Below are 23,786 nucleotides of genomic sequence, written 5' to 3'. Positions count from 1 at the left end.
TGTTTACCCCATGTTTGCCCCGTGTTTACCCCTGTTTGCCCCCTGGTAGGCTTACCCTGTGTTTGCTCCTGTGTTTGCCTTGCCCCTGCTTCTGCCCTGTGTTTGCCCCTTGTTTGTCTCAAGGTTTACCCTTTGCTTGCCCTGTGTTTAATTCTGTGTTTGCTCCTGTGTTTACCCCAGGTTTACTCCTGTGTTTGCCCCCAGGTTTGCCCCAGGTTTACTCCTGTGTTTACCCCAGGTTTACCCCCTGGTGGCTTACCCTGTTTGCTCCTGGTGGTTTGCCCCGCTTGTCTCTGTGTTTACCCTGTGGCTTGCCCCAGGTTTACTCCCCAGATGGTTCCTGCTGCTTGCCCCATGTTTACCCCCTGTTTACCCTGTGTTTTACCCTGTGTTTGCCCTGTGTGTTTGCCTGTTTGCCCCTGCGGTGTACCCTTGTTTACCTGCGGTTTGCCCTTCCTGCGGTTTACCCTGCTTACCCTGTGTTTGCCCTGTGTTTACCCCTGTGTTAACCCTGTGTTTGCCCTGTGTTTACTCCTGTGTTTACCCTGTGTTTGCCCTGTGTTTGCCCCTGTTTGCCCTGTGTTTACCCCTGTTTGCCCCTGTTTGCCTGTTTGCCCTGTTTGCCCTGTGTTTACCTTGTTTGCTCCAGCTTACCCCAGAGCCACCCTGTGTTTACCCTGTGTTTACCCCCTGGTGTTGCCCTGTGTTTTTGCCCTGTGTTTACCCGGGTATTTACCCTATGCTTGCTCCCGTGGTTTGCCCCCATGGTTTGCCCCGCTGCTTGCCCTGTGCTTGCCCCAGGCTTACCCTACTTGCTCCCCAGGCTTGCCTCCCAGGTTACCCTGTGTTTACCCCTGTGTTTGCTCCCTGTGTTAACCCTGTGTTAACCCTGTGTTTACCCTGTGTTTGCCCTGTGTTTGCCCTGTGTTTGCCCTGTAAGCACTCCCCTGTGTTTACCCTGTGTTTGCCCTGTGTTTACCCTGTGTTTACCCCTAAGCTTACTCCTGTGTTTGCCCTGTGTTTTACCCTGTGTTTGCCTGCGGTTACCCCCAAGTGTTTGCCCCTGCAGGTTTACCCTTGGGTGGTTTGCCCGTTTGCCCCTGTTTGCCCTGTGTTTGCTCCTGTGTTTGCCCTGTTTACCTGCTTGTGTTTACCCTGTGTTTGCCCTGTGTTTACCCCGTTTGCCCTGTGTTTACCCTTCGCGGTTTGCTCCCCTGTGTTTACCTGTTAACCCCTGTGTTTACCTTGCTTGCCCTGTGTTTACCCCTTGTTTGCCCTGTTTACTCCCAGGTTTGCCCTGTGTTTACCCTGTGTTTACCATCTCTGTGTTTACCCCGTGGTTTGCCCTTGCTGCTTGCCCTGTGTTTACCCTGTGTTTGCCCCAGGTTTACCCCAGATTTGCCCCGCTGCTGTCTCCATGTTTACCCCGTGGTTTGCCCTGTGTTTACCCTGTGTTTGCCCGTGTTTGCCCCTGCGGTTCCCTGCAGGTACCTTGTTTGCCCCATGGTTTGGTTCTGTGTTTACCCCAGGTTTACCCTGTGTTTGCCCTGTGTTTACCCCTGTGTTAACCCTGTGTTTGCCCTGTGTTTACTCCCCTGTGGCTCCCAGGCTTGGTTCTGTGTTTGTTCTGTGTTTGCCCTGGGTTTACCCTGTTTGCCCTTGGGTGGTTTGCCCCTGCGGTTTGCTCCCCTGTTTGCCCTGTGTTTGCCCTGTAAGTTCACCCCTGTTTGCTCCGCTGTTTACCCCCGGGTGGTTTGCCCTGTGTTTACCCCAGGCTTACCCCTGTTTGCCCTGTGGCTTGCCCTGTGTTGTTTACTCCCCATGTTTGCCCTGCGGTTTGCCCTGTGTTTAATTCTGTGTTTACCCTGTGTTTGCCCTGTGTTTACCCCTGCGTTTGCCCTGTGTTTACCTCTGTGTTTCTACCCTCTGTGTTTGCCCCAGGTTTACCCTGTGTTTACCTCAGGTTTCTTTATCTTGTGGGTTGTTTACCCTGTGTTTACCCTGTGCTTGCCCTTAGTTTCTTATTAAACAATTTCAACACAACACAAGTTCAATTTTCTCATTCAAGCACACAATCAATCATAATCCATGGTCTCAAAAAGCCATGAAAATGACCCCCAACAATAATCACTGTTCACATTTATAGTCCACACCACGAGCAGTGTGGACTATTTATGCACACAGGAGAAAACGGTGCTAATATTATAATAAATATATACTAGTGACTTCTAAAGTCTCAAAACTATGACTGGGCTGCTCCGAGGAAGTTCACCCTAGATGGGACTTGAACTCTCAATCCCTGGCTCAGTCCTTGAGCACCAGCGGCCACCGGATAGTCTGTCCAACATTACAAAATTTTGGAGGGTGAGGGCCAATGAAATCCAACATTCTCTGGTCATTATCTCATAATTACGACTTTATTTCATAATCATGACTTGTTATCGCACAATTACGACTTTTTAATCACATAATTATATGCAGAGGAATACTTTCCCTAAGGGGATTAAGAAAATTAAAATTCTAAATTCTAAATTGTCTCATAATTGTCACTTTTTAATCTCATAATTATCACTTTTACCGCACAATTTCGATTTACTTTAAGGATGTTTTAGATTTATTATTGTTATCATCATTATTATTATTACGATTAGTATTATTATTAATGTTATTATTTATAACGCGATCTTTTCCGGTAAAACTCGTAAATGTTTGTGACACTGGAAAATCCGAGGGACTGTGAAGTGCTCTCTAAAATATGGCGGCAGTTCACACAAAGAGTAGGCGTGTGTTAAGTTTAAACGTTTCATCTTCGTCCTCTCATTGGCTGAGAGCCGACGACGCATTTGTAATTCCAGCCTATCACAGAGAGGTCCTGGATACGCTCAGCCTACGGGGCGTAGCCTTGTGAGTGGCTCATCTTTAAGCCAATAGAAGACAGAAATCTGAAAAGTCAATGAATATTTATCACAAAGAGGGCGTGGCGTGTGGGTGGAGGTAGGCTAACGAACATGGAGGCTCAGTAGTCGCCTGGTGTTCGCAGGAGACGGAGCATCTGTGATCCGCGTTTCTCTCTCTCTGTGTGTGTGTGTGTTTGTGTTCGTGTGACCTGGTTCAACATGGAGATGAAGAAGAGAATCAGCCTGGAGCTGAGGAACCGGAACCCGGCGGAGGTTCGTGTTTGTTTACTTCAGTAGAGACGAGGAAGGCGGCGGAGGCGCCTCCGACATTTTGACCCAGAAAACAACTTCAACATGGAGGAGGAAACTCCCGCGGTTTGTCCTGTAGGGCCGTGCATGCGCGCGCGCTCACACACAAAGACACACGCGCGTATATAGACCGTGTGTTCCGTAGTCTGTGTCCGTGTGTCCGGAGCTTCATCACCGTCACTCCATGTTAAAGTCGGTTACAGTTCGGCTTCCGGCCTCCTTGAACCTGAACTCCAAACTCCGAATAATACTAATAATAATCATTATCATTATGATCGGATCCTTTTTGACACGTGACTCAGGTTCGGTGGAAGTTCCGGTGAATGCGGTTCATATCAGACCAAACAGGAAAGTTATGGGTCCAGTGAGCGGCGCTGGCCCCGCCCACTCTCTGTTGTTTAGACCACGTGACCCAGTTATTACTTTAGTTCATTCATTCTGTTTTTTATAACAATAACTTTGTGTTTTAATAACTTAATATTGTGTCTTTAAAGACATTACATGACTGTGTCCTGATTGGACATCACAGCTTTAATGAAGACATGTCTGTGTGTCCTCAGGTGGCAGAGCTGGTGGTGGACAACTGTCGCTCCAGTGATGGGGACGTGGAGGGACTGACGGACGAGTACACAGAGCTGGACGTCCTCAGTATGGTCAACGTTGGACTGACGTCTCTGTCCACACTGCCCCCTCTGCCCAAACTACGCAAGGTCAGTGTCTCTGTCTCTGACGGTGTCTCCATGTGTCCACTATCTCTGTTTGTCTCTGACTGTCTGTCTCCGTCTCAGCTGGAGGTCAGTGACAACACCATCTCAGGAGGTTTGGACACGTTGGCAGACAAATGTCCAAATCTGTCTCACCTGAATCTGAGTGGGAACAAGATCAAAGAGCTGAGCAGCGTGAAGCCACTGGTGAGTTTGACTGATGCGCCTGAACGCGTCTGTGTCTCTGAAACGTCTCCTGTGTCTCTGAAACGTCTCCTGTGTCTCTGTCTTGTCTTGCAGCAGAGCCTGAAGAACCTGAGGAGTCTGGACCTGTACAGCTGTGAAGTGTCCACACTGGACGACTACAGAGACAGCGTCTTCGAGATGCTGCCTCAGCTCACTTACCTGGACGGTTTTGACCAGGAGGACAACGAGGTCCCCGACTCTGAGGCCGAGAACGGTGAGACCACGTCCAGGTCGTGTTGTCCCTATATCAAACTCTGTGTCCGTGTTGAACGGAGTCTGTGTTGCAGACGTTGACGATGAGGCGGGGCCACTGGGAGACGATGACGATGATGAGGAGGACGATGAAGACGACGAGGACGGGGACGAAGGCTCAGACGAAGAAGAAGTGGGACTGTCCTACCTGATGAAGGAAGGAATCCAGGTGAGTCCTCTGTGTGGTTGAGGTTCCACTCTGTCCTCACTGACGCTGTCCTCATTTCCTCCGTCCTCACTGACCCGGTCCTCCGTCCTCACTGACGCTGTCCTCTTTTCTCATTGACACTGTCCTCTCTGACTATCAGGATGAAGACGACGATGGAGACTACGTGGAGGAGGACGATGAAGAGGATGAAGATGGAGGTGAGTTTATGTCACATGATCTGTGACATCAGCACTTTTTTGCCCCAAGTCAGTTTGGGTTGACCTGTGTGTGTGTGTGTGTGTGTGTGTGTGTGTGGTGCTGCAGCGCAGCGCGCGGTGTGTGTGTGTGCGCGTGTAGGCAGGTGTAGCGCTGCAGGCGCGGTGTGTGTGTGTGTGTGTTGTGTGTCAGATACAGCAGTTCAGGGAGAGAAGAGAAAGAGAGAAGCAGATGATGAAGGTGACGATGATGATGATGATGACGAAGAAGATGATGAATAAACCACACCCCTTCCTCAAAAGACCCCTCCCACCCGCCTCAGGTCCAGGATCGATTGCCCTCCACAAAACTCATCACAACATATGATGTCACACTGAGGGGGCGGAGTCTTTAACAGGCAATGCGTGTGTGTGTGTGTTACAGTTAAAACCAAATTAGATTTTTTATTATCAGTTGTTTTTATGATCACTTTCATTCTCTGACTTTCCATGAGTCTCAGTTGCTGTTGCAGTTTGTTGCTATGGCGATGACTCCGCCCAGAAGCAGTGTGCTGTAAAAACAAAAGCCTGTTAGTGGCCCCACCCCCTCACATATCACCCCTCCCACTCTCTGCTCTGTAAATACTTGGTGTTTTTTTTGTGTTGAAGTTGTTTTTATTGTTTTGTTTTTGAATAAAAACATCTGAAATAATTATTGATCCGTTTTTACATGTCGATCAGGACACCATTTCCTGTGACATGGCGACGCCCCTTGGTGATTTTATTTTTATGATAAAAATGTTTCAGGATTTTTCAGTGAAGTAAAAAAAAAAAAGTTTATTCTGTGAAACAAAAATAGAAAAATAAACTTTTAAAAACATTTGCTGTAAAATGTCTGAATGGAAACTAAACAGGAACATGAATAACAGCAGCTCACAGGTGAATAAACAACAGTTTAAAAGTTTATTTACAGTTTGAACCTCAACGAGCCACTGAATCCATCCACCTCCGAGTTTGTCATCGAGTCAACTTTTCATCAAACCTGCAGAGAGTGAGACAGGTTTATCTCAGAGTGTGAGAGGTTCGAGACAGAACTTACTGGGGGACAGTGAGACAGTTTGTTATGGTTACTAGTGTTGGGAAGTTTGACTCTTTTTACTGACTCAGATCTTTTACTCTCGGACAGTTAACAAATCTTTTTTTGAGTCATTTCGTCAGCTAGGAAAGCAAATACACACCACAATAAAGTGACTTGTGTCCTGTATCCTCCCTGTCACAGTGTATACATATATATATATATATATATATATATATATATATATATATATATATATATATATATATATATATATATTGTTGTTTAACAGCATGACGGTGACGAGGTAGCTGTCACGTGACCTGAGGACGGACGCACAGTTGAGTGAGTCGTGAACTAATCATTTCTGTTTCCTGTCCTGCTGACTGAGCTTATGCAGCTGCCTGCCATGTGGAGAAGGAAGGTACTGCATGAAAATGAACGAATCGCTCACTGAGACGACTCATTACTCCAGAGTCATATAAAAGACTGGTTCATATTGAACGAATCGTTCACGATCGACACATCACTAATGGTTACTGGAGGGCAGTGAGACAGGTTGTCATACGTACATGAGGACAGTGAGGACAGACAGGTTGTCATGGTTACATGATGACAGCCAGGTTGTCATGGTTACACGAAGACAGGATTGGAGGACGATGCCTGCAGTGAACATATAGAAGCACTGGAGCAGACTGACCCAACGGACAGTCATTGGAGAGGCCGCACAGAAAAGACAAATGGACGACTGATGCATGAGTGGGCATGCCGACGAAGAAGGGAGCACGATGACGAAGGCAGGAGTGAAGAGGAAGAGGATGATGGAAGCAAGCACACCATTTTTACCAGACCAGTAACCTGTGATAGTACCGACCAACCTGTCCACACCCACTCGGGCACACCCACTCGGGCTATCAACAGGCAGGGTACCGGATATGTCACCAGCCCTCCACCGCAGCCTCAACAACTTGGCCATGGACCTACTCTCAGTTTGGCTCGACCTCCAACTCTCACTCGCACACCACGGCCACCGAGACTTCACACCGCACGTCAGCGGCTTCAGTGCGGACGGCTCCTTTGCCCGAGCCAAAGTAAAGTTTACGCCAGTAAGCTTGCCCAAATTCACTGGAGGAAATGCCTCCGCTCGCTTCTCTGTAAGTTGTTGCTAACTTTACCGCCGCTTAATTGCCGGTTGCATCATGAAAAAAGAAGCACAAACTCCTTTCTCTCGCTGCAAAATAGACTGTTTCAAAAGCTTCGACCTATAGAACTCAGACCCGACCAGCCGAACGTCGCCATAAAGCAGCAAAGACAGGAGCTGGTATGAGAAGGACTGGCTAACTGTTTGCCCTCAGACCAGCACCACCAAACAAGCCTGGATTCAGACAGGAAATACAGACTTCTTCTCTGAAAGAGCAAAAAAGAACAAACAGACAAGGACACGTGGACAATGTGAACAAAAGAGTGATAGAGAAGCTTAACAAATGGACAAAATGGACAAAATTCAAATGCCTGAAAATACACAACAACATGTTTTGTTGTATTTTCATTATCATTTAATTGAATCTTTTAAAATAATGGTATCAGGACCACCACTTTTTCACCACCAACAAAGAAGGGGAACAAAGTGGAGTAAAGGAAGAAACCTCTCAGTTCCACAGAGGAGCAGGAGACCGCGTTCGCTCAGTGAGGTTTGACTCCCCACCAGCTGGAAAGTGTCCGCAAAGTCTTTACAAACAAGGCAGCATTGAGAGTGTGTTCCGGGGGGATCCACTGGAACCGGAGTACCCTGTCCTCATGATGCTTGTGCCCATCACAACGAAGAGAGGGGACATCATCGGGGCCTTGATCGACCTCGTCTCTGGCCCTAAGCTGCAGAGAGACTCTCACTGACTGGAAAACAGGTCTCAATTGCCTTGTATGCGGTTAAGACACTCGAAGAGATAGTACCAACGAAAAGGTATATCTTAACAATAAGAGAGTGGACCTCACAAGGGACTTTGAGGCTTCACCAAATGGCCTGCTACAGGTTGGATACCATGGCCAAAGTGGGCCAAATAGTAACATCAGAGCACTTGGAGCAGTTTTTCCCAGAAGTTGGACCGGGGGAGCTGGCTTGCCCACAAAGCATCGATCTACTGTTCAGTGCTTGAGAAAGCCCCCTAGGTCCAGATAAACTGCAAAGGGTTGGTGCCTTGGTGTTATGTGACGGTACCCTAGGCAAAACTGTGAGTGGTCCCTGGCCCTGGCTACCCTGGGCCAGGGCCTACCCTACCCTGGCCTCGACGAGGAAGTGGAGGTGACCACACGGTACTCAAAGACACACTTTGCACACTCCATGAAGGCGGTAGCCGTCGAAGTCAAAGAACACTCCATAGAAAACTCGGCAGCCCGGACGACGGCCATGTGCAGTAAAGACATCCTTGAGTGGCTAAGATGGGACAGCATCCGAGCTGCCTGCGACCCTCGCAGGCCCTGTCTATATTGTGTGTATACTTAGATTCCCCGGAATCAGTCGGCCAAGTGGGAGAACTTTCCAGCAGGCAAAACTATCACTCCATTTATTGTTATATGTGATAGATATTATGTTTAACTCTAATAGACGTCAAGTCGACCACTGCTCTGGAAATGGCTGGCAGCCAATGAGTTTTAAGATAACCTCCAGTCTGTGTGTTTGCATGCACTGTTCTAATCAAAGCACAGTCGTTATGTGTCTCTGTCGACTACTAATCATCAGAAGGGTGAGGAGAGACAGGCTGTCATAGTTACATGAAGAAAGACAGGGTGAGGAGAGACAGGCTGTCATAGTTACATGAAGACAGACAGGGTGAGGAGAGACAGGCTGTCATAGTTACATGAAGACAGACAGGGTGAGGAGAGACAGGTTGTCATAGTTACATGAAGACAGACAGGGTGAGGGGAGAGACAGGCTGTCATAGTTACATGAAGACAGACAGGGTGAGGAGAGACAGGCTGTCATAGTTACATGAAGACAGACAGGGTGAGGAAAGACAGGTTGTCATAGTTACATGAGGAAAGACAGGTTGAGGACAGACAGGTTGTCATAGTTACATGAGGACAGACAGGGACAGACGTTGTCATAGTTACATGAGGACAGACAGGGTGAGGACAGACGTGTTGTCATAGTTACATGAGGACAGACAGGGTGAGGACAGACGTGTTGTCATAGTTACATGAGGACAGTCTCAGGGATCTGAAGTCTTTCTGTCGGAATCATCGTTGAAAGTTGATGAAGATTTTGAACAAAGCGGATTTTCCTGCTGAACTTTTCACTGTGGACACAGAGAACACAGAGGTCAGGGGACACAGAGGGGGACACAGAGGTCAGAGGACACACAGGTCAGGGGACACAGAGGTCAGAGGAGGGGACACAGGCAGACGACACAGAGGTCAGGGGACACAGAGGTCAGAGGACACAGAGGGTGTTAGGGGACACAGAGGTCAGAGGACACATAGGTCAGGGGGACACAGAGGTCAGGGATACAGAGGGCACATTGTAAACAAATGGATGGACATTTAATCAGTGATGAAGACAAGATGAAATGAGTTCATGACATAAATCAATGATTGTGGTCATGAATGTTTATTTATTTTACTCTGGGCATTTGACACGCTTGTCTTCCGTCTTCTTTAAAGAGACATCACTGTCTATGTCTGACTGTCAGTGTCTGTCTATGTCTCACTGTCAGTGTCTGACTGTCTATGTCTCACTGTCAGTGTCTCACTGTCAGTGTCTCACTGTCTATGTCTCACTGTCAGTGTCTGACTGTCTATGTCTCACTGTCAGTGTCTGACTGTCTATGTCTCACTGTCAGTGTCTGTCTGACTGTCTATGTCTCACTGTCAGTGTCTGACTGTCTATGTCTCACTGTCAGTGTCTCACTGACCTGATGAAGGGTTTGACCACAGTGATCAGAGCTCTGATGTACCAGGCTGGATGGACGACCAGCAGAGCCTTCAGGTCCTTCTTCAGTCTACACACACACACACAGAGACACAAACACAGAGACACACTGACACCTCTGTTGCCATGGAAACACATGACTCCGCCTCATAGCTGTCCCTCATACCTCCTGTCGATGGACATGTAGCACTGATGCAGCCATTTGATGGCCGGCAGTTTGTTTCTGGGAGCCATCGCACACAAGTAGACCAGCAGGTAGTTCTCTGAGACCATGAGGTCCAACGTCCCCACAATGTACCTGCAGGGACAACAGAGATACTGTCTCACACTCACACACAGACACTGTCTCACACACACGCACTGTGTCTCACACACACACACACACTGTGTCTCACACACACACACACACACACACACACACACTGTGTCTCACACACACACACACACACACACACACACACACACACACACACACAGACACTGTGTCTCACACATACACAGACACTGTCTCACATGTCCTCACCTGAACAGGTTGTCCATCACATACTCATAGTTGTCCACCGTGTTTTCGGGCAGGTAGCAGGAGGTGAACAGGATGATGGCATTCATCCCGTCGCCATAGTAACCTGACAACCAATCAGAGAGAGTGTGTGATGTCACACAGGTGTGTGGGAGGATTGTGTGTGCGGAGTGTGTTTGACCTCTGACCTCCGTGGGACAGGACCTGCAGGTACGGCTCCAGGACGCTCATGTCCACGTTGTATTCGTGTCCCAAAACACTGAACCTTCTCCAGCGGCGCCCCCTGCTGTCCACCTGGTCCATACCCATGAAACTCTCTGACTGCTCCACTGGGCTTCTGGCCACGCCCACAGCCCCGCCCCTTCCCACACGGGGGAGGTCATCTACCAACCAGAGGTCACATGGTCACAATGATTCCAAACAACGAGACAAACAACAACAGCGAGACAAATTCTCACCATCCCACTCCAGCTCGCCATTGTCCGGCAGTGTCCCCGTCTCGCTGCCCGACGGCGTCTCCAGCGCCTCCAGGTTGATGTCCAGAGAGGGCGTGTCCTCAGTGTCGTCGGGCGTCGCAGACAAGGCGGCAGCAGAGAAACTGTCGGCACTTGGATCGCGAGAATCTTTGCGATTCAACGTCAGGCTGAGAGACGGCGCCACCAGACGCTTCTTAGCTCCTCCCACAGCCATACCTGAGAGAGTGAGGGTGGTGGGTGGAGCTACACGGGAGTTTTTTCAATAATTAAAGTTTTTCAAAACTTTGGTTTAATTATTTTTTCTTTTTTTTTTTCCTACCTTCTGATTGGCTGTCTGCCCCTGGACTGCCACAATCCTCTGGGAGGGGCCTGTGCCGCCAAACACAAACGTTCATGATTCAATACAGTCATGATGCTCTGTCGCCATGGCAACACGGACACGACTCACTGTCACCACTGACACAACATGTGCTCTTAGATTAAGTGGTTTTAGTTTAAGTGCTTTTAGTTAAGTGTTTTGTTTAAGTGCTTTTAGTTAATGTGTCTTTAGTTAAGGTGCTCTTAGTTTAAGTGCTTTTAGTTCAAGTGCTCTTAGTTTAAGTGTTTTTAGTTAAGGTGCTTTTAGTTTCTCCTTAAATTTGTCATAAAAAGTGTAAAAATATAAAATATATATACATATAAACCCATGCTAACTTTAGCTGCAATGCTACGTCTGTTAGCGTTGACCCATCAATCAATAATCACTCACACACAAATGCACTCACGTGTACACACACACATACGCGCACGCACTCTCACACACACGCGCACACACACACTCACACACAGGGTTAGGGTTAGGGCTAGGTCAAAGGTCAGACCTGGGAAAGCCATCGTCTTGCCACTCCTCCCTGAGCTCCAGGTCCTGGATGTTTGGGGAATCTGGAACTTCTCCAGACCTGTCAGGAACGATGACATAATCATCTTCATCATCATCATCATCATCATCATCATCATCATCATCATCACCATCATCATTATCACCATCATCACCATAAACATCATCATCATCATCATCATCACCATCATCATCATCATCACCATAAACATCATCATCATCATCATCACCATCATCACCATCACCATCACCATCATCATCACCACCATCATCACCATCACCATCATCACCACCATCATCATCATCATCATCATCATCACCATCACCATCACCTTCAGCATCATTATCACCATCATCATCACCATCATCATCATCATCATCATCACCATCATCACCATCATCATCACCACCATCATCATCATCATCATCATCATCATCATCCATCATCACCATCACCTTCAGCATCATCATTATCATCACCATCACCATCATCATCATCATCATCATCACCTTCACCATCATCACCATCACCATCATCATCACCACCATCATCATCATCATCATCATCATCATCATCACCATCACCATCACCTTCAGCATCATCATTATCACCATCATCACCATCACCATCATCACCTTCATCATCATCATCATCACCATCATCATCATCACCATCATCACCATCATCACCATCACCATCATCACCATCATCACCATCACCATCATCATCACCATCATCATCACCACCATCATCATTATCATCATCATGGATGATGTAAAATGTAAATGATCCTGAAGGAGACTGAGGCGACTGTGGGCGACTGTGAGGGCGGCTGTGAGGCGACTGTGAGCACTGACTTTGAGGCGACTGAAGGCGAGTAGCGACTGTGAGGGGCTGGCTGTGAGGCCTGTGAGGGCGACTGTGCTGTGGAACTGTGAACTGTGAATGTGCGACTCCACTGTGAGGACTCTGTGAGGCTGTGAGGCGACTGTGGGGGCGGCTGGAGGCGGCTATGTGAGGCGACTGTGGGGCGACTGTGAGGCGGCTGTGGGACTGTGAGCCAACTGTGAGGGCGACTGTGAGGCGTGGGGCGACTGTGAGGGCGACTGTGAGATGACTGTGAGGCGACTGTGAGGCGACTGTGAGGGCGACTGTGAGGCGAGCTGTGAGGGCGTGTGAGAGGCGACTGTGAGGGCGACTGTGACGGTGTGACTGTGAGACGAGGCGGCTGTGAGGCGACTGTGACGACTGTGAGGCGACTGTGAGGGCGGCTGTGAGCGACTGTGAGGCGACTGTGCTGTGGAGCGACTGTGAGGACTGTGAGGGCGGCTGTGAGCATGCGACTGTGACTGTGAGGGCGACTGTGAGGGCACTGTGGGGCGGCTGAAGGCGACTGTGAGGCGGCTGTGAGGGCGACTGACTGTGAGGCGACTGTGAGGCGACTGTGAGGGCGATGTGAGATGACTGTGAGGACGACTGTGAGACTGTGAGGACTGACTGTGAGGCGGCTGTGGGGCGACTGTGAGGGCGACTGTGAGGGCGGCTGTGAGGCGACTGAACTGTGCGACTGTGTGAGGCGACTGTGGGGCGTGAGGCGACTGTGAGGGGCGACTGTGAGGCACTGTGAGGCGACTGTGGCGGCTGTGAGACAACTGTAGGGGCGACTGTGAGGCGACTGTGAGGCGGCTGTGAGGCGACTGTGAGGCGACTGTGAGGGCTGTGAGGGCGGCTGTGAGGCGACTGTGTGAGTGAGGGCTGTGAGATGTGGCGACTGTGAGGCGACTGTGAGGGCGGCTGTGGGAGCGACTGTTGTGGGACTGTGAGGCTGTGTGAAGGCGACTGTGAGGGCTGCTGGGCGGCTGTGAGGCGACTGAGGCGACTGTGAGGGCCGGCTGGAGGGCGACTGTGAGGCGACTGTGAGGGCGACTGTGAGGCGACTGTGAGGCGACTGTGAGTGGTGACTGAGACAACTGTGAGGACGGCTGTGCCTGAGCGACTGTGAGGGCGACTGTGAGGGCGAGATCTGTGACTGTGAGGACGAGACAGGGCTGTGAGGACTGTGAGGCGACTGTGAGGGCGACTTCTGTGACCACACTGTGACGACATACACACACACACACACACACACAGCACACAGACCACACACACTGATCCACACCACACACACACCACACACACACACACATACACAGATCACACACACACACAGATCACACACACACACACACTGATCACTGACCACACACACCTGACCACACACTGACCACACACACACACATACAGATCACACACACACACTGACCACACACACACACACACACACAGATCACACACACACACACACACACACACACACACACTGATCACACACTGACCAAATACACACACACCACACACACACTGATCACACACTGACCACACACACACACACACTGATCACACTGACCACTGACCACACACACACACACACACCACACACACTGATCACACACTGACCACACACACACACACACACACTGATCACACACTGACCACACACACACACACACACACTGATCACACACTGACCAAATACACACACACACACTGATCACACACTGACCAAATACACACACACACACTGATCACACCTGACCACACACACACAGACCACACACACACACACTGATCACACACACACACACACACACACACACACTGACCACACACACACACACACAGATCACACACTGACACACACACACACACACACTGATCACACACTGACCACACACACACTGATCACACACTGACCACACACACACACACACACACACACACACACACACACACACACACACACACACAGATCACACACACACACACACACACACACTGATCACACACTGACCACACACACACACTGATCACACACTGATAACACACACACACACAGTGACCACACACACACACACACACACACACACACACACACACCACACACTGATCACACACGGTCAGAACATACCTGTCCGTGTGTCCACTCATGATGTCACGATGATGTCACAGCATGTTCTGAACAACATGAACTCTCTCTCTCTCTCTCTGTGACTCTATGGGACTCGCCCTCCCTCGCCCTCTCTCTCTCTCTCTGCTCAACAGGTTGATCCACATTGCAGAGCAGAGGTGTCGTCTGATTGGTCGACACTGACCTGCTCTGCTACAGGTCTAACAACAGTCACACACAGACACACAGACACACACACACACAGACTTCTAAAACTCCTCCTCCTTTGACCTCTGACCTTTCCTCATCATGTGTTTTTCATACTGATCAATAATCACATTGATTCTGTTTCAGATTCAAATCAATAAAACACTGACAATCATTTTCACTTCACTCACTTTATTCCGTCATTCACAATAAAAGCCTCTCCATGGTAACAGGACAGAAACTCCGCCCACATGTGCAGGGGAGGAGGACACGGCTGAAGACAGAGCTGAGGACACAGGACCAGAGCCGAGGACACAGCTGAGGACACAGGACAGAGCCGAGGACACAGCTGAGGACACAGGACAGAGCTGAGGACACAGCTGAGGACAGAGTTCTTGGGTCTGCTGTCATTGACAGGTCAGAGGTCAGACTCCTCCCCTCCTCTGTCGGCCATCTTGTTGACCTTGTCCACCAGGTCCTGAGTGCTGATGTGGGGCAGAGCGCCATCTAGAGGACAACCCTCGACCAGACTGTTCATTGGTGTGGGAGGGACAACTGACTCCTCCCCCTCCCCATCTCCTAGACAACCGTCTCCATCCAGCTGCTTCAGGAAATTTTTGACGATGGGGAGGAGCTTCTTACGAGACGCCACGGCGTTTCCTGAAGGAGAGAGAAAGCTGATGATGTCACAGTGACCTTTGACCTGTGGAGACACTTATTAGTTACCATGGAAACATGAAACACACCTTGATGATAGGCTGTGATGTGAGGATGGGGGCTGCTGATTGGACAGAGGTTGAGGGCGGGGCTATGGGCCTCTTCCAGGAAGTGGCTCACCTGTGGAGGGAAACAGAGGGGACGCTGTTGTCACGGCAACACGAACACAAACACCAGCAGCACCAGTGTGTATGTGTGCGTATGTGTGTGTGTGAGTGAGTGTGTGTGTGTGTGTGTAGTTGTACCTGCTGCCTGCAGGTGGTGCTGTGGCTGAACACAGCGAGTTCTCTGATTGGCTCTTTGCTCTCAGTGAAGGAGATGGTCATCATCAGCAGCAAATCAAATCCAAGCTTTTGACAGAAAGCTGAGAGCTCCGCCTCCAGCTCCGCCCTCTGCAGGAACTCCTGATACACACACACACATACAGAAGTGTAGTACACAGTACACAGTACTACACTGTGTATTACACAGTACTATACAGTGTTGTACAGTACAGACTGACCTCCAGTGTGATGTAGAGGACAGAGACAGCGAGACGCAAACTTCCTGAGACGACTTTCATGTCCTTTAACAACATCTGCTCAGTGTCCAGACCTGAGGACAAACACTGACATTAATACTACATCTGAGGACAAATACTGACATTAATACTACATCTGAGGACAAATACTGACATTAATACTAGACCTGAGGACAAATACTGACATTAATACTACATCTGAGGACAAATACTGACATTAATACTACACCTGAGGACAAATACTGACATTAATACTACACCTGAGGACAAATACTGACATTAATACTACACCTGAGGACAAATACTTACATTAATACTACATCTGAGGACAAATACTGACATTAATACTGACATCCACTCCACAAACAAGGTTGTGAAGTTTGCAGATGACACCACCATAGTGGGTCTCTTCTCCAACAACGACGAGACCCACTACAGAGGAGAGGTCCAGAACCTGACCCAGTGGTGCTGGGTCAATACTGACATTAATATTAGACCTGAGGACAAATACTGACATTAATACTACACCTGAGGACAAATACTGACATTAATACTAGACCTAAGGACAAATACTGACACATACTACACCTGAGGACAAATACTGACATTAATACTGGACCTGAGGACAAATACTGACATTAATACTAGAATGACAAATACTGACCTGACAAAGACAATACTACTGACATGACGAGACCTGAAGACAAATACTGACATTAATACTACATCTGAGGACAAATACTGACATTAATACTACATCTGAGGACAAATACTGACATTAATACTACACCTGAGGACAAATACTGACATTAATACTAGACCTGAAGACAAATACTGACATTAAAACTAGACCTGAAGACAAATACTGACATTAATACTACATCTGAGGACAAATACTGACATTAATACTACACCTGAGGACAAATACTGACATTAATACTAGACCTGTCCTCACCTGAGACATCAAACTTGGCGTTCTGTAGTGCAGTGAACAGAGCGCCCCTCTGTGGCAGAGCGGGGAAACGACGCTCCAACATGGCGGCAAACTGACTGTCTTTAGGAGTCACTTTTCCTGCAGAGGGCGCCATGTTCACACAGTCCAACACCACTGCAGCTACACACACACACACACAAAGTTATATAATAATACACTGTCACACACACTCTCTCTCTCTCTCTGTCACACACACACTCTCTCTCTCTCTCTGTCACACACTCTCTCTCACACACACACTCTCTGTCACACACACACTCTCTCTGTCACACACACTCTCTCTCTCTGTCACACACACACACTCTCTCTGTCTGTCACACACACTCTCTCACACACACACTCTTACTCTCTCTCACACACACACTCTCTGTCACACACACACTCTCTCTCTCTCTGTCTGTCACACACACTCACTCTCTGTCACACACACTCTCTCTGTCACACACACACACACACTCACTCTCTGTCACACACACACTCTCTCTGTCACACACACTCTCTGACACACACACACTCTCTGTCACACACACTCTTGCTCTCTCACACACACACTCTCACACACACACTCTCTCTCTCTCACACACACACACACTCTCTGTCACACACACACTCTCTCACACACACTCTCTGTGTCACACTCTCTCTCTCTGTCACACACACACACTCTCTCTCTCTCTCTCTCTCTCTGACACACACATTCTCACTCTCTCTCACTCTCTCACCGTAGAGCAGTTGGGCGAGTTGCAGGTTCAGGATGTCCGGAGCTTCCTTGACGATTCGTTCCGTTACCAAGGTGGCGCAGGATCCCACTGTTTCCACGGTAACAGGACAGGATGGCAACAGCTTTCTCTCCAGCAGGTGATGGTCAATCACCTCCACCACTGCCCCCTCCAGGTCACTGTCTGAACTGCAGCACGCACACGCACACACAGGTGTGAGCTGCTCTCCCCTGATTAGCTCTCAGCTTCAGCTGATGATGCCACTTCCTGTGACAGTGTGTGTGTGTCTGTGTGTCTCTGTGTGTGTCTGTGTGCGTGTGTCTGTGCATGTGTGTGTCTCTGTGTGTGCGTGTGTCTGTGTGTGTGTATGTCTGTGTATCTGTGTGTGTGTTTGTGTCTCTGTATGTGAGTGCGTGTCTCTCTGTGTGTGTGTTTCTGTTTGTGTGTGTGTCTCTGTCTGTGCATGTGTGTGTGTCTCTGTGTGTGTGTGTGTATGTCTGTGTGCAAAGCAGCAGCATCCACTCCCACCACTGGCCGACATTGGAGGTGGCGCAAGTGGTGTGCTAGACCCAGCAAGTGGGGCAGTCGAGCGGGTAAAAGCTAACCTACAATGAACAGCACTTCCTTCTATTCCAACGTTCGTTTGCTGGAAAACAAAATGGGCTACCTCAGACTGGATTTAATTACACAAAGAAAGGTGAGAGACTGCAATACCATCATCCTCACAGAGAAGTGGCTCAATAACATGGTTCCGGACAGACTACATTAAGGGCAGACAGGAGTCATGCTCTTAGCGGTAAATCTTGGGGTGGTGGTGTACGTATTTTCATCACTAACAACTGGTGTACAAATGCCGAAATTGTCTCAAGCCACTGGGAGAACACTCTTGAACAGGTCTACACCAACACGAAACAGGCATTCAGAGCTGTTCCGGACCCCCACCTGGGGAACTCAGACCATCTCTCTGTTATGCTAATTCCATCTTGCAGACCACTACTGACCAGGAACAAGCTGTCTGTGAAGCAGATCAGAGCATAGCCAGAGGAAGCCACCTCAGGCCAGCGGGACTGTTTTGACTGCTCGTACTGGTCTGCTTTTTAGAGAGGGTTCCACCATCAACCAGCATGTTCATTTGACGGAATATACTGAATCTGTGTCTGGATATATATCCAGATGCATGGAAGATGTGACTGTCATTAAAATCATCACCACAAGCGCAAATGACAAACCCAGGTTCACTAGGGAGGTGCGTGAGCTCCTGAGAGCACGGAATGTTGCCTTCAAGTCAGAAAATCCAAGCACACTTCACAAGCACAAAGGATCCCAGGTGCCTGTGGCAAGGCATCCAGTCAGTCACCGACTACAGGCCAACAACCCACCTTGTGATGATAACATAAACTTCCGCATCACACTTAACACCTTCAGTCGGTTTGAGGAAAATAATATCACCTCACCAACAAAACCCCTTCCCTGCTCAGACAATGAATCACTTCACCTGGACCCAGCTGACACCTCAGAGACCACCATCATGTACAACGGGGTCCCCCAGGGTTGTATGTTGAGACCCCTCCTGTTCACGCTGATGACACATGACTGTTGTGCCGGATACAATTCGAACCACATGAACAAGTTCGCAGACGACGCAACAGTGGTGGGCCTCATCAGTGATGACGACTCAGCCTACAGCCTACAACTGCTTATCCACTGGTGTGACATCAACGACCTTCAACTAAATTCCTGGAGGTGCATATTTCAGATGATCTGACTTGATCTACGAACACCACCTCCCTCGTCCTCCATTTCCTTCGCAGGATGAGGAGAGCTGACCTCCCCCTTTCTGCACTCACCACCTTTTACAAGGGTGGCAATGAGAGCATCCTCACCAGCAGCCTCTCAGTCCGGTACGGCAGCTGCCCTGTCAATGACCAGAAGGCCCTACAAAGGGTGCTGAGGACAGCAGAGAAGATTACCTGATCAGCCCACAACCACCCATCGAAGACCTGTACCCGTCCTGCTGCCTCAAGAGAGCCACCAACATCACCAAAGACCCCACCCACCCTGAACACAAACTGTTCTCCCTTCTAGCATCTGGCAAGCGCTACTGCAGCATGTGCTGCAAGACTACCAGACTCAGCAATAGCTTCTTCCCACAGGCCATCAGATTACTCAACTCACTCAAGAATAATTCCATGATCACGTAAACCCCGGTACTCATAATGACCAACCGAATGTTAAAATAATTCAAGCTCAGTGTCTAATACTATGCATAATAAAATTCATTTTATTACATTATTACGGAGTAGAGCAGCGGCTCTACTCTGAGCTCCTCCCGGATGACCGAGCTTCTCACCCTATCTCTAAGGGAAAAGCCACTCTCCTGAGTAATCCCATTTCGGCCGCTTGCACCCACGATCTCGTTCTTTCAGTCGTGACCCAACCTTCATGACCATATGTGAGGGTAGGAACTAAGATTGACCAGTAAATCGAGAGCTTTGCCTTCCGGCTCAGCTCTCTTTTCGTCACAACCGTGCGGTAAAGCGAATGCAGTACCGCACCAGCCGCTCCGATTCTCCGGCCCATCTCCCACTCCCTCGTCCTCTCACTCGTAAACAAGACCCCAAGATACTTGAACTCATTCACCTGGGGCAAGGAGTCATTCCCTACCCGGAGAAGGCAATCCACCGATTTCCTGCTAGTGAGCACTGAAGGTCACAGGCAGATGAAGCCATGAGAACCAAATCATCTACAAAAAGCAGCGTCGAGATCTCAAGCCCGCCAAACCACAACCCCCCACGACTACACCTCGATATCCTGTCCATGAAAATCACAAACAGGATTGGTGATAAAGCGCAGCCCTGGCGAAGGCCAACAACCACAGGAAACGGGCCTGATTTAGTGCCAAGAACCCGGACACAGCTCATACTTTGGGCGCATAGGGATTGGATGGCCGTAAGTAGTGCCCCCCTCACCCCAAACTCCCGCAGCAGCTCCCACAGTATCTCCCTGGAGCAGGTCCGTTGTTCCACAACCAGGAAGGAATCCACATTGTTCCTCTTGAATCTGAGGTTCAACTACCGGTCAAACCCTCCTTTCCAGCACCTTGGAGTAAACCTTACCAGGGAGGCTGAGAAGTGTGATGCCCCAGTAATTGGCACACACTATCAGGTCACCCTTTTTGAAAAGAGGGGCCACCACCCCAGTTTGCTACTCCTTCGGTACTGACCCCGACCTCCACGCAATGTTGAAGACATGTGTCATCCAAGACAGCCCCTCCACACCCAGAGCCTTCAGCATTTCTGGGTCTCATCAATCCCCGGAGCCTTGCCACTGCGGAGTTGTTTAACCACCTCAGGGAGATTGACGATGATCCCCCATCAGCTTCCCTCTCTGCCTCCACCACAGAGGGCGCAGTTGTCGGATTCAGGAGTTCCTCAAAGTGTTCCTTCCAGTGTCCAGTTACCTCCTCAGTCGAGGTCAACAGTGTCCCATCCTTACTGTACACAGCTTGGATAGACCCCTGCTTTCCCCTCCTGAGGCCCCAAATGGTTTTCCAGAAACACCTTGGTGCCGACCAATAGTCCTTCTCCATGTCCTCTCCGGATTTCTCCCATACCCGCTGCTTTGCGTCTGCCACAGCAGAGGCTCCCGCCCTTCGGGCCCCTCAGGAAACACTCCTTCTTCAGTCGAACAGCTTCCCTGACCACCGGTATCCACCACAATGTTCGAGGCACCTAAGGCCCTGAAGCCACAGCTCTCCGCTACAGCTTTCACAATAGAGGTTTTGAACACTGCCCATTCAGGTTCAATGTCCCCAGCCTCCAGGGATACAGGAAAAGCTCCGCCGGAGGTGAGATTTGAAGGCCTCTCGGACAGGGACATCCTCCAGACGTTCCCAATTCATCCGCACTACACGTTTGGGTTTATCTGCCAAGGTCTGCCAAGAGTTCTCCCCATCCTCTGACCCAACTCACCACCGGATGGTGATCAGTTGACAGCTCTTCCCCTCTCTTCACCCAAGTGTCCAGAACCTCAGTTTCGATGAAACGATCACAAAATCAATTATCAACCTTTGGCCAAGGACACTCTGGCACCAAGTACACTTATGAGCGTCCTTATGTTTGAACGTGTTTGTTATGGATAGTTCATGACTTGCACAGAAATCCAACAACAAACGACCACTCTGGTTTAGATCAGGTAGGCCGTTCCTCTCAATCACGCCTCTCCAGGTTTCCCCATCGTTGCCCACGTGCGTGGCAGCGCACCCTACCCCAGTCGGTCTCCCTGCAGGTGGTGGGTCCACAAGAGGATGACGAAGAGGCCATGGGACTTTTTCGGGCTGTGCCCAGCTGGGCCCCATGGTAGACCCGGCCACCAGGCGCTCGCCCACGGGCCCTCCGTCTGGTCCTGGCTCCAGGCGGGGGCCCCGGGCTTCCTCCGGGCAGGGTCACTCTCTTTCTCTATCGTTGTTTCATGGGGTCTTTGTGAACCATTCTTAGTCTTCATCATTCTTGTGTGTGTGTTATATGTTATGTGTGTGTGTGTGTCTCTGTCTCTGTGTATGTGTGTCTCTGTGTGTGTGTACCTGGACAGGACGTTGTGGTCCACCAGTGTCAGGTGCAGACGTTGTTCTCTGTGCAGCGCCCTCAGGTCCAGCTGGTCTCTGAAGGTCAGGAGGTCATGTGACACACCGCTCTGACGCAACAGGAAGATGTTATCAGAGCGAAGAGCGAGCTCATGACTGTGGATATTCATGAGAGGGAGAGCGAGCACGTCACTGCACAGAGTCTGACAGAGAGAGAGAGACTTCATCATCATCATTATCATCATCGTTGTATTAAATCTCGCGCTCATTCACCACAACATTCCCTGCTCTCCCGTACCAACTTTAGAGCAGATCGGACACTGGATGGCAAAGTTACAGTTTACTTCCTGTTTCATATGTTCCACATCCTGTAGGGATGTGGTCTTTTGCAGACATGTTTGGGACACGTCTGTGGTCTCATATATCAAGTTTCAGGTGGATCCAACAATCCCTGTTGGAGCAGCATGAAAAACTGTGTAGCGTAATATCATCTGCTGCCACCAAGGGGCACTGCTTTCAAACTTGAGCGTTTTAGCAGTCGTCTTCAATGATCGCAAGTTTGGTTTGATCAGATCTTCTATTGCGAAGTTCTCATGTCATAAAAACACAAGGTCATGGACTGTGATCGTTCACAGGCCTTTAATGTGAAAAACCAACAGGAAGTGTTTGGCTGAGTCTGACCTTGGACAGGAAGTAGGCGTAGGCCATCGCAGACACCATGGAGTCCACGTCACAGGCCTCATTTCCCAGAACCACGTGGTACCGTGGACTGGGCCGTTCAGAGCCCAACTACAAGAAGAAGACAGGAAGTGACGTATGAGAAATCAATCCTTCACAATAAAATACATGTAAACATGACTGTCACAAGAGAAAATAATCGTGAGTGTGTGCGTGTCTGTGTGTGTGTGTGTGTGGGGGTGTATCTGCGTGTGTGTGTCTGCGTGTATGGGTGCGCGCGTGTCTGTGTGGGGTGTGTGTCTGCGCGTGTGTGTATCTGTGTGTGTGCGCATGTGCGCGCGCGCGTGTGTGTGTGTTACCAGCAGTGTCCTTCGACAGTTCGTCAGAAACTCCTCCATGTCCGTTAGCTGTGTGTCTCTCTCTCTCTCTCTCTCTCCCTCTCCCTCTCTCTCTCTCGTATCACGTGACAGTCAGTGACATGGCGGCGGGTTAAAGGTCATGCCACGTTCAGGGACGTAACGTCGGAAGTGTTTCGTGACGTGTTTTTGTTTCACAGAGAAAAACACAGCATGAGCACATGAATGCAGCATGATTTCAGCGTGAGCACATGAATGCAGCATGAACACATGAATAGTAGTCTGGTCAATATGAGCTCATATCACAATAAAGATAATTCACAGAATTTCAAAGTAAAAGTGCTTGTTTTGAAATAGAGCCTTCACAATAAAAGCACATTTATGATGCAGAATAAATCCATGA

At 49.3% G+C, this 23,786-nt stretch overlaps 4 protein-coding genes across 6 annotated transcripts in view; 1 reads left to right on the top strand and 3 right to left on the bottom strand.

The window, feature by feature from the left end:
- Window positions 1-3,397, bottom strand: part of LOC122775196 — an 8,729-nt gene extending 5,332 nt beyond the window's left edge. Inside the window, exon 1 of the mRNA XM_044035005.1 lies at window positions 3,187-3,397. The gene's annotated coding sequence lies outside the window, so the exon portion shown is untranslated. The remainder of the gene's footprint in view (window positions 1-3,186) is intronic.
- On the top strand, window positions 2,982-5,572 carry LOC122775195 (acidic leucine-rich nuclear phosphoprotein 32 family member E-like). 2 transcript variants are annotated; one of them, XM_044035002.1, is made up of 7 exons: window positions 2,982-3,170; window positions 3,767-3,916; window positions 3,995-4,117; window positions 4,211-4,370; window positions 4,444-4,577; window positions 4,717-4,774; window positions 4,971-5,572. In XM_044035002.1, exons 1-7 carry the CDS (start codon window positions 3,117-3,119, stop codon window positions 5,051-5,053), a joined length of 762 nt encoding a protein of 253 aa, XP_043890937.1. In that variant the 5' UTR covers window positions 2,982-3,116; the 3' UTR covers window positions 5,054-5,572. The 2 variants fall into 2 exon arrangements, with proteins under 2 accessions (XP_043890937.1, XP_043890936.1); XM_044035001.1 differs by having other exon boundaries at window positions 2,983-3,170; window positions 4,965-5,570.
- Window positions 5,573-5,699: 127 nt separating this feature from the next.
- On the bottom strand, window positions 5,700-14,748 carry bnipl (BCL2 interacting protein like). 2 transcript variants are annotated; one of them, XM_044034999.1, is made up of 10 exons: window positions 14,632-14,748; window positions 11,607-11,684; window positions 11,066-11,115; window positions 10,729-10,989; window positions 10,459-10,653; window positions 10,274-10,376; window positions 9,917-10,048; window positions 9,734-9,820; window positions 9,020-9,118; window positions 5,700-5,792 (listed from the first exon to the last, which is right to left on the bottom strand). In XM_044034999.1, the coding sequence occupies exons 1-10, from the start codon at window positions 14,649-14,651 to the stop codon at window positions 5,768-5,770; spliced, it is 1,050 nt and encodes a 349-aa protein (XP_043890934.1). In that variant the 5' UTR covers window positions 14,652-14,748; the 3' UTR covers window positions 5,700-5,767. The 2 variants fall into 2 exon arrangements, with proteins under 2 accessions (XP_043890934.1, XP_043890935.1); XM_044035000.1 differs by having other exon boundaries at window positions 10,729-10,962.
- A 244-nt stretch (window positions 14,749-14,992) lies between these two features.
- Window positions 14,993-23,473, bottom strand: prune (prune exopolyphosphatase). Its single transcript, XM_044034997.1, has 9 exons — window positions 23,387-23,473; window positions 23,031-23,138; window positions 22,350-22,552; window positions 17,771-17,955; window positions 17,010-17,168; window positions 16,037-16,128; window positions 15,780-15,938; window positions 15,564-15,654; window positions 14,993-15,477 (listed from the first exon to the last, which is right to left on the bottom strand). The coding sequence occupies exons 1-9, from the start codon at window positions 23,423-23,425 to the stop codon at window positions 15,236-15,238; spliced, it is 1,278 nt and encodes a 425-aa protein (XP_043890932.1). The 5' UTR covers window positions 23,426-23,473; the 3' UTR covers window positions 14,993-15,235.
- Between the last annotated feature and the right edge of the window lie 313 nt (window positions 23,474-23,786).

Source organism: Solea senegalensis, linkage group LG9 (genome assembly GCF_019176455.1).
Source record: "Solea senegalensis isolate Sse05_10M linkage group LG9, IFAPA_SoseM_1, whole genome shotgun sequence".
Lineage (NCBI taxonomy): Eukaryota > Metazoa > Chordata > Actinopteri > Pleuronectiformes > Soleidae > Solea > Solea senegalensis.
This window is presented reverse-complemented; position numbering and strand designations above follow the sequence as displayed.

Excerpts from the sequence above, each read along its gene's own strand:
- prune (XM_044034997.1), bottom strand. The coding sequence starts at position 23,425 with ATGGAGGAGTTTCTGACGAACTGTCGAAGGACACTGCTG. Across the intron at positions 17,956-22,349 it reads GACCACAACGTCCTGTCCAG|TTCAGACAGTGACCTGGAGG; the intron begins GTACACACACAC and ends TGCGTGCTGCAG. Across the intron at positions 15,478-15,563 it reads CATCACAGCCTATCATCAAG|GAAACGCCGTGGCGTCTCGT; the intron begins GTGTGTTTCATG and ends TCTCTCCTTCAG.
- bnipl (XM_044034999.1), bottom strand. The coding sequence starts at position 14,651 with ATGAGTGGACACACGGACAG. Across the intron at positions 10,377-10,458 it reads GCAGGTCCTGTCCCACGGAG|GTTACTATGGCGACGGGATG; the intron begins GTCAGAGGTCAA and ends ATTGGTTGTCAG. Across the intron at positions 10,049-10,273 it reads GTGATGGACAACCTGTTCAG|GTACATTGTGGGGACGTTGG; the intron begins GTGAGGACATGT and ends TTGTCCCTGCAG.
- LOC122775195 (XM_044035001.1), top strand. The coding sequence starts at position 3,117 with ATGGAGATGAAGAAGAGAATCAGCCTGGAGCTGAGGAACCGGAACCCG. Across the intron at positions 3,917-3,994 it reads CTCTGCCCAAACTACGCAAG|CTGGAGGTCAGTGACAACAC; the intron begins GTCAGTGTCTCT and ends TCTCCGTCTCAG. Across the intron at positions 4,118-4,210 it reads TGAGCAGCGTGAAGCCACTG|CAGAGCCTGAAGAACCTGAG; the intron begins GTGAGTTTGACT and ends CTTGTCTTGCAG.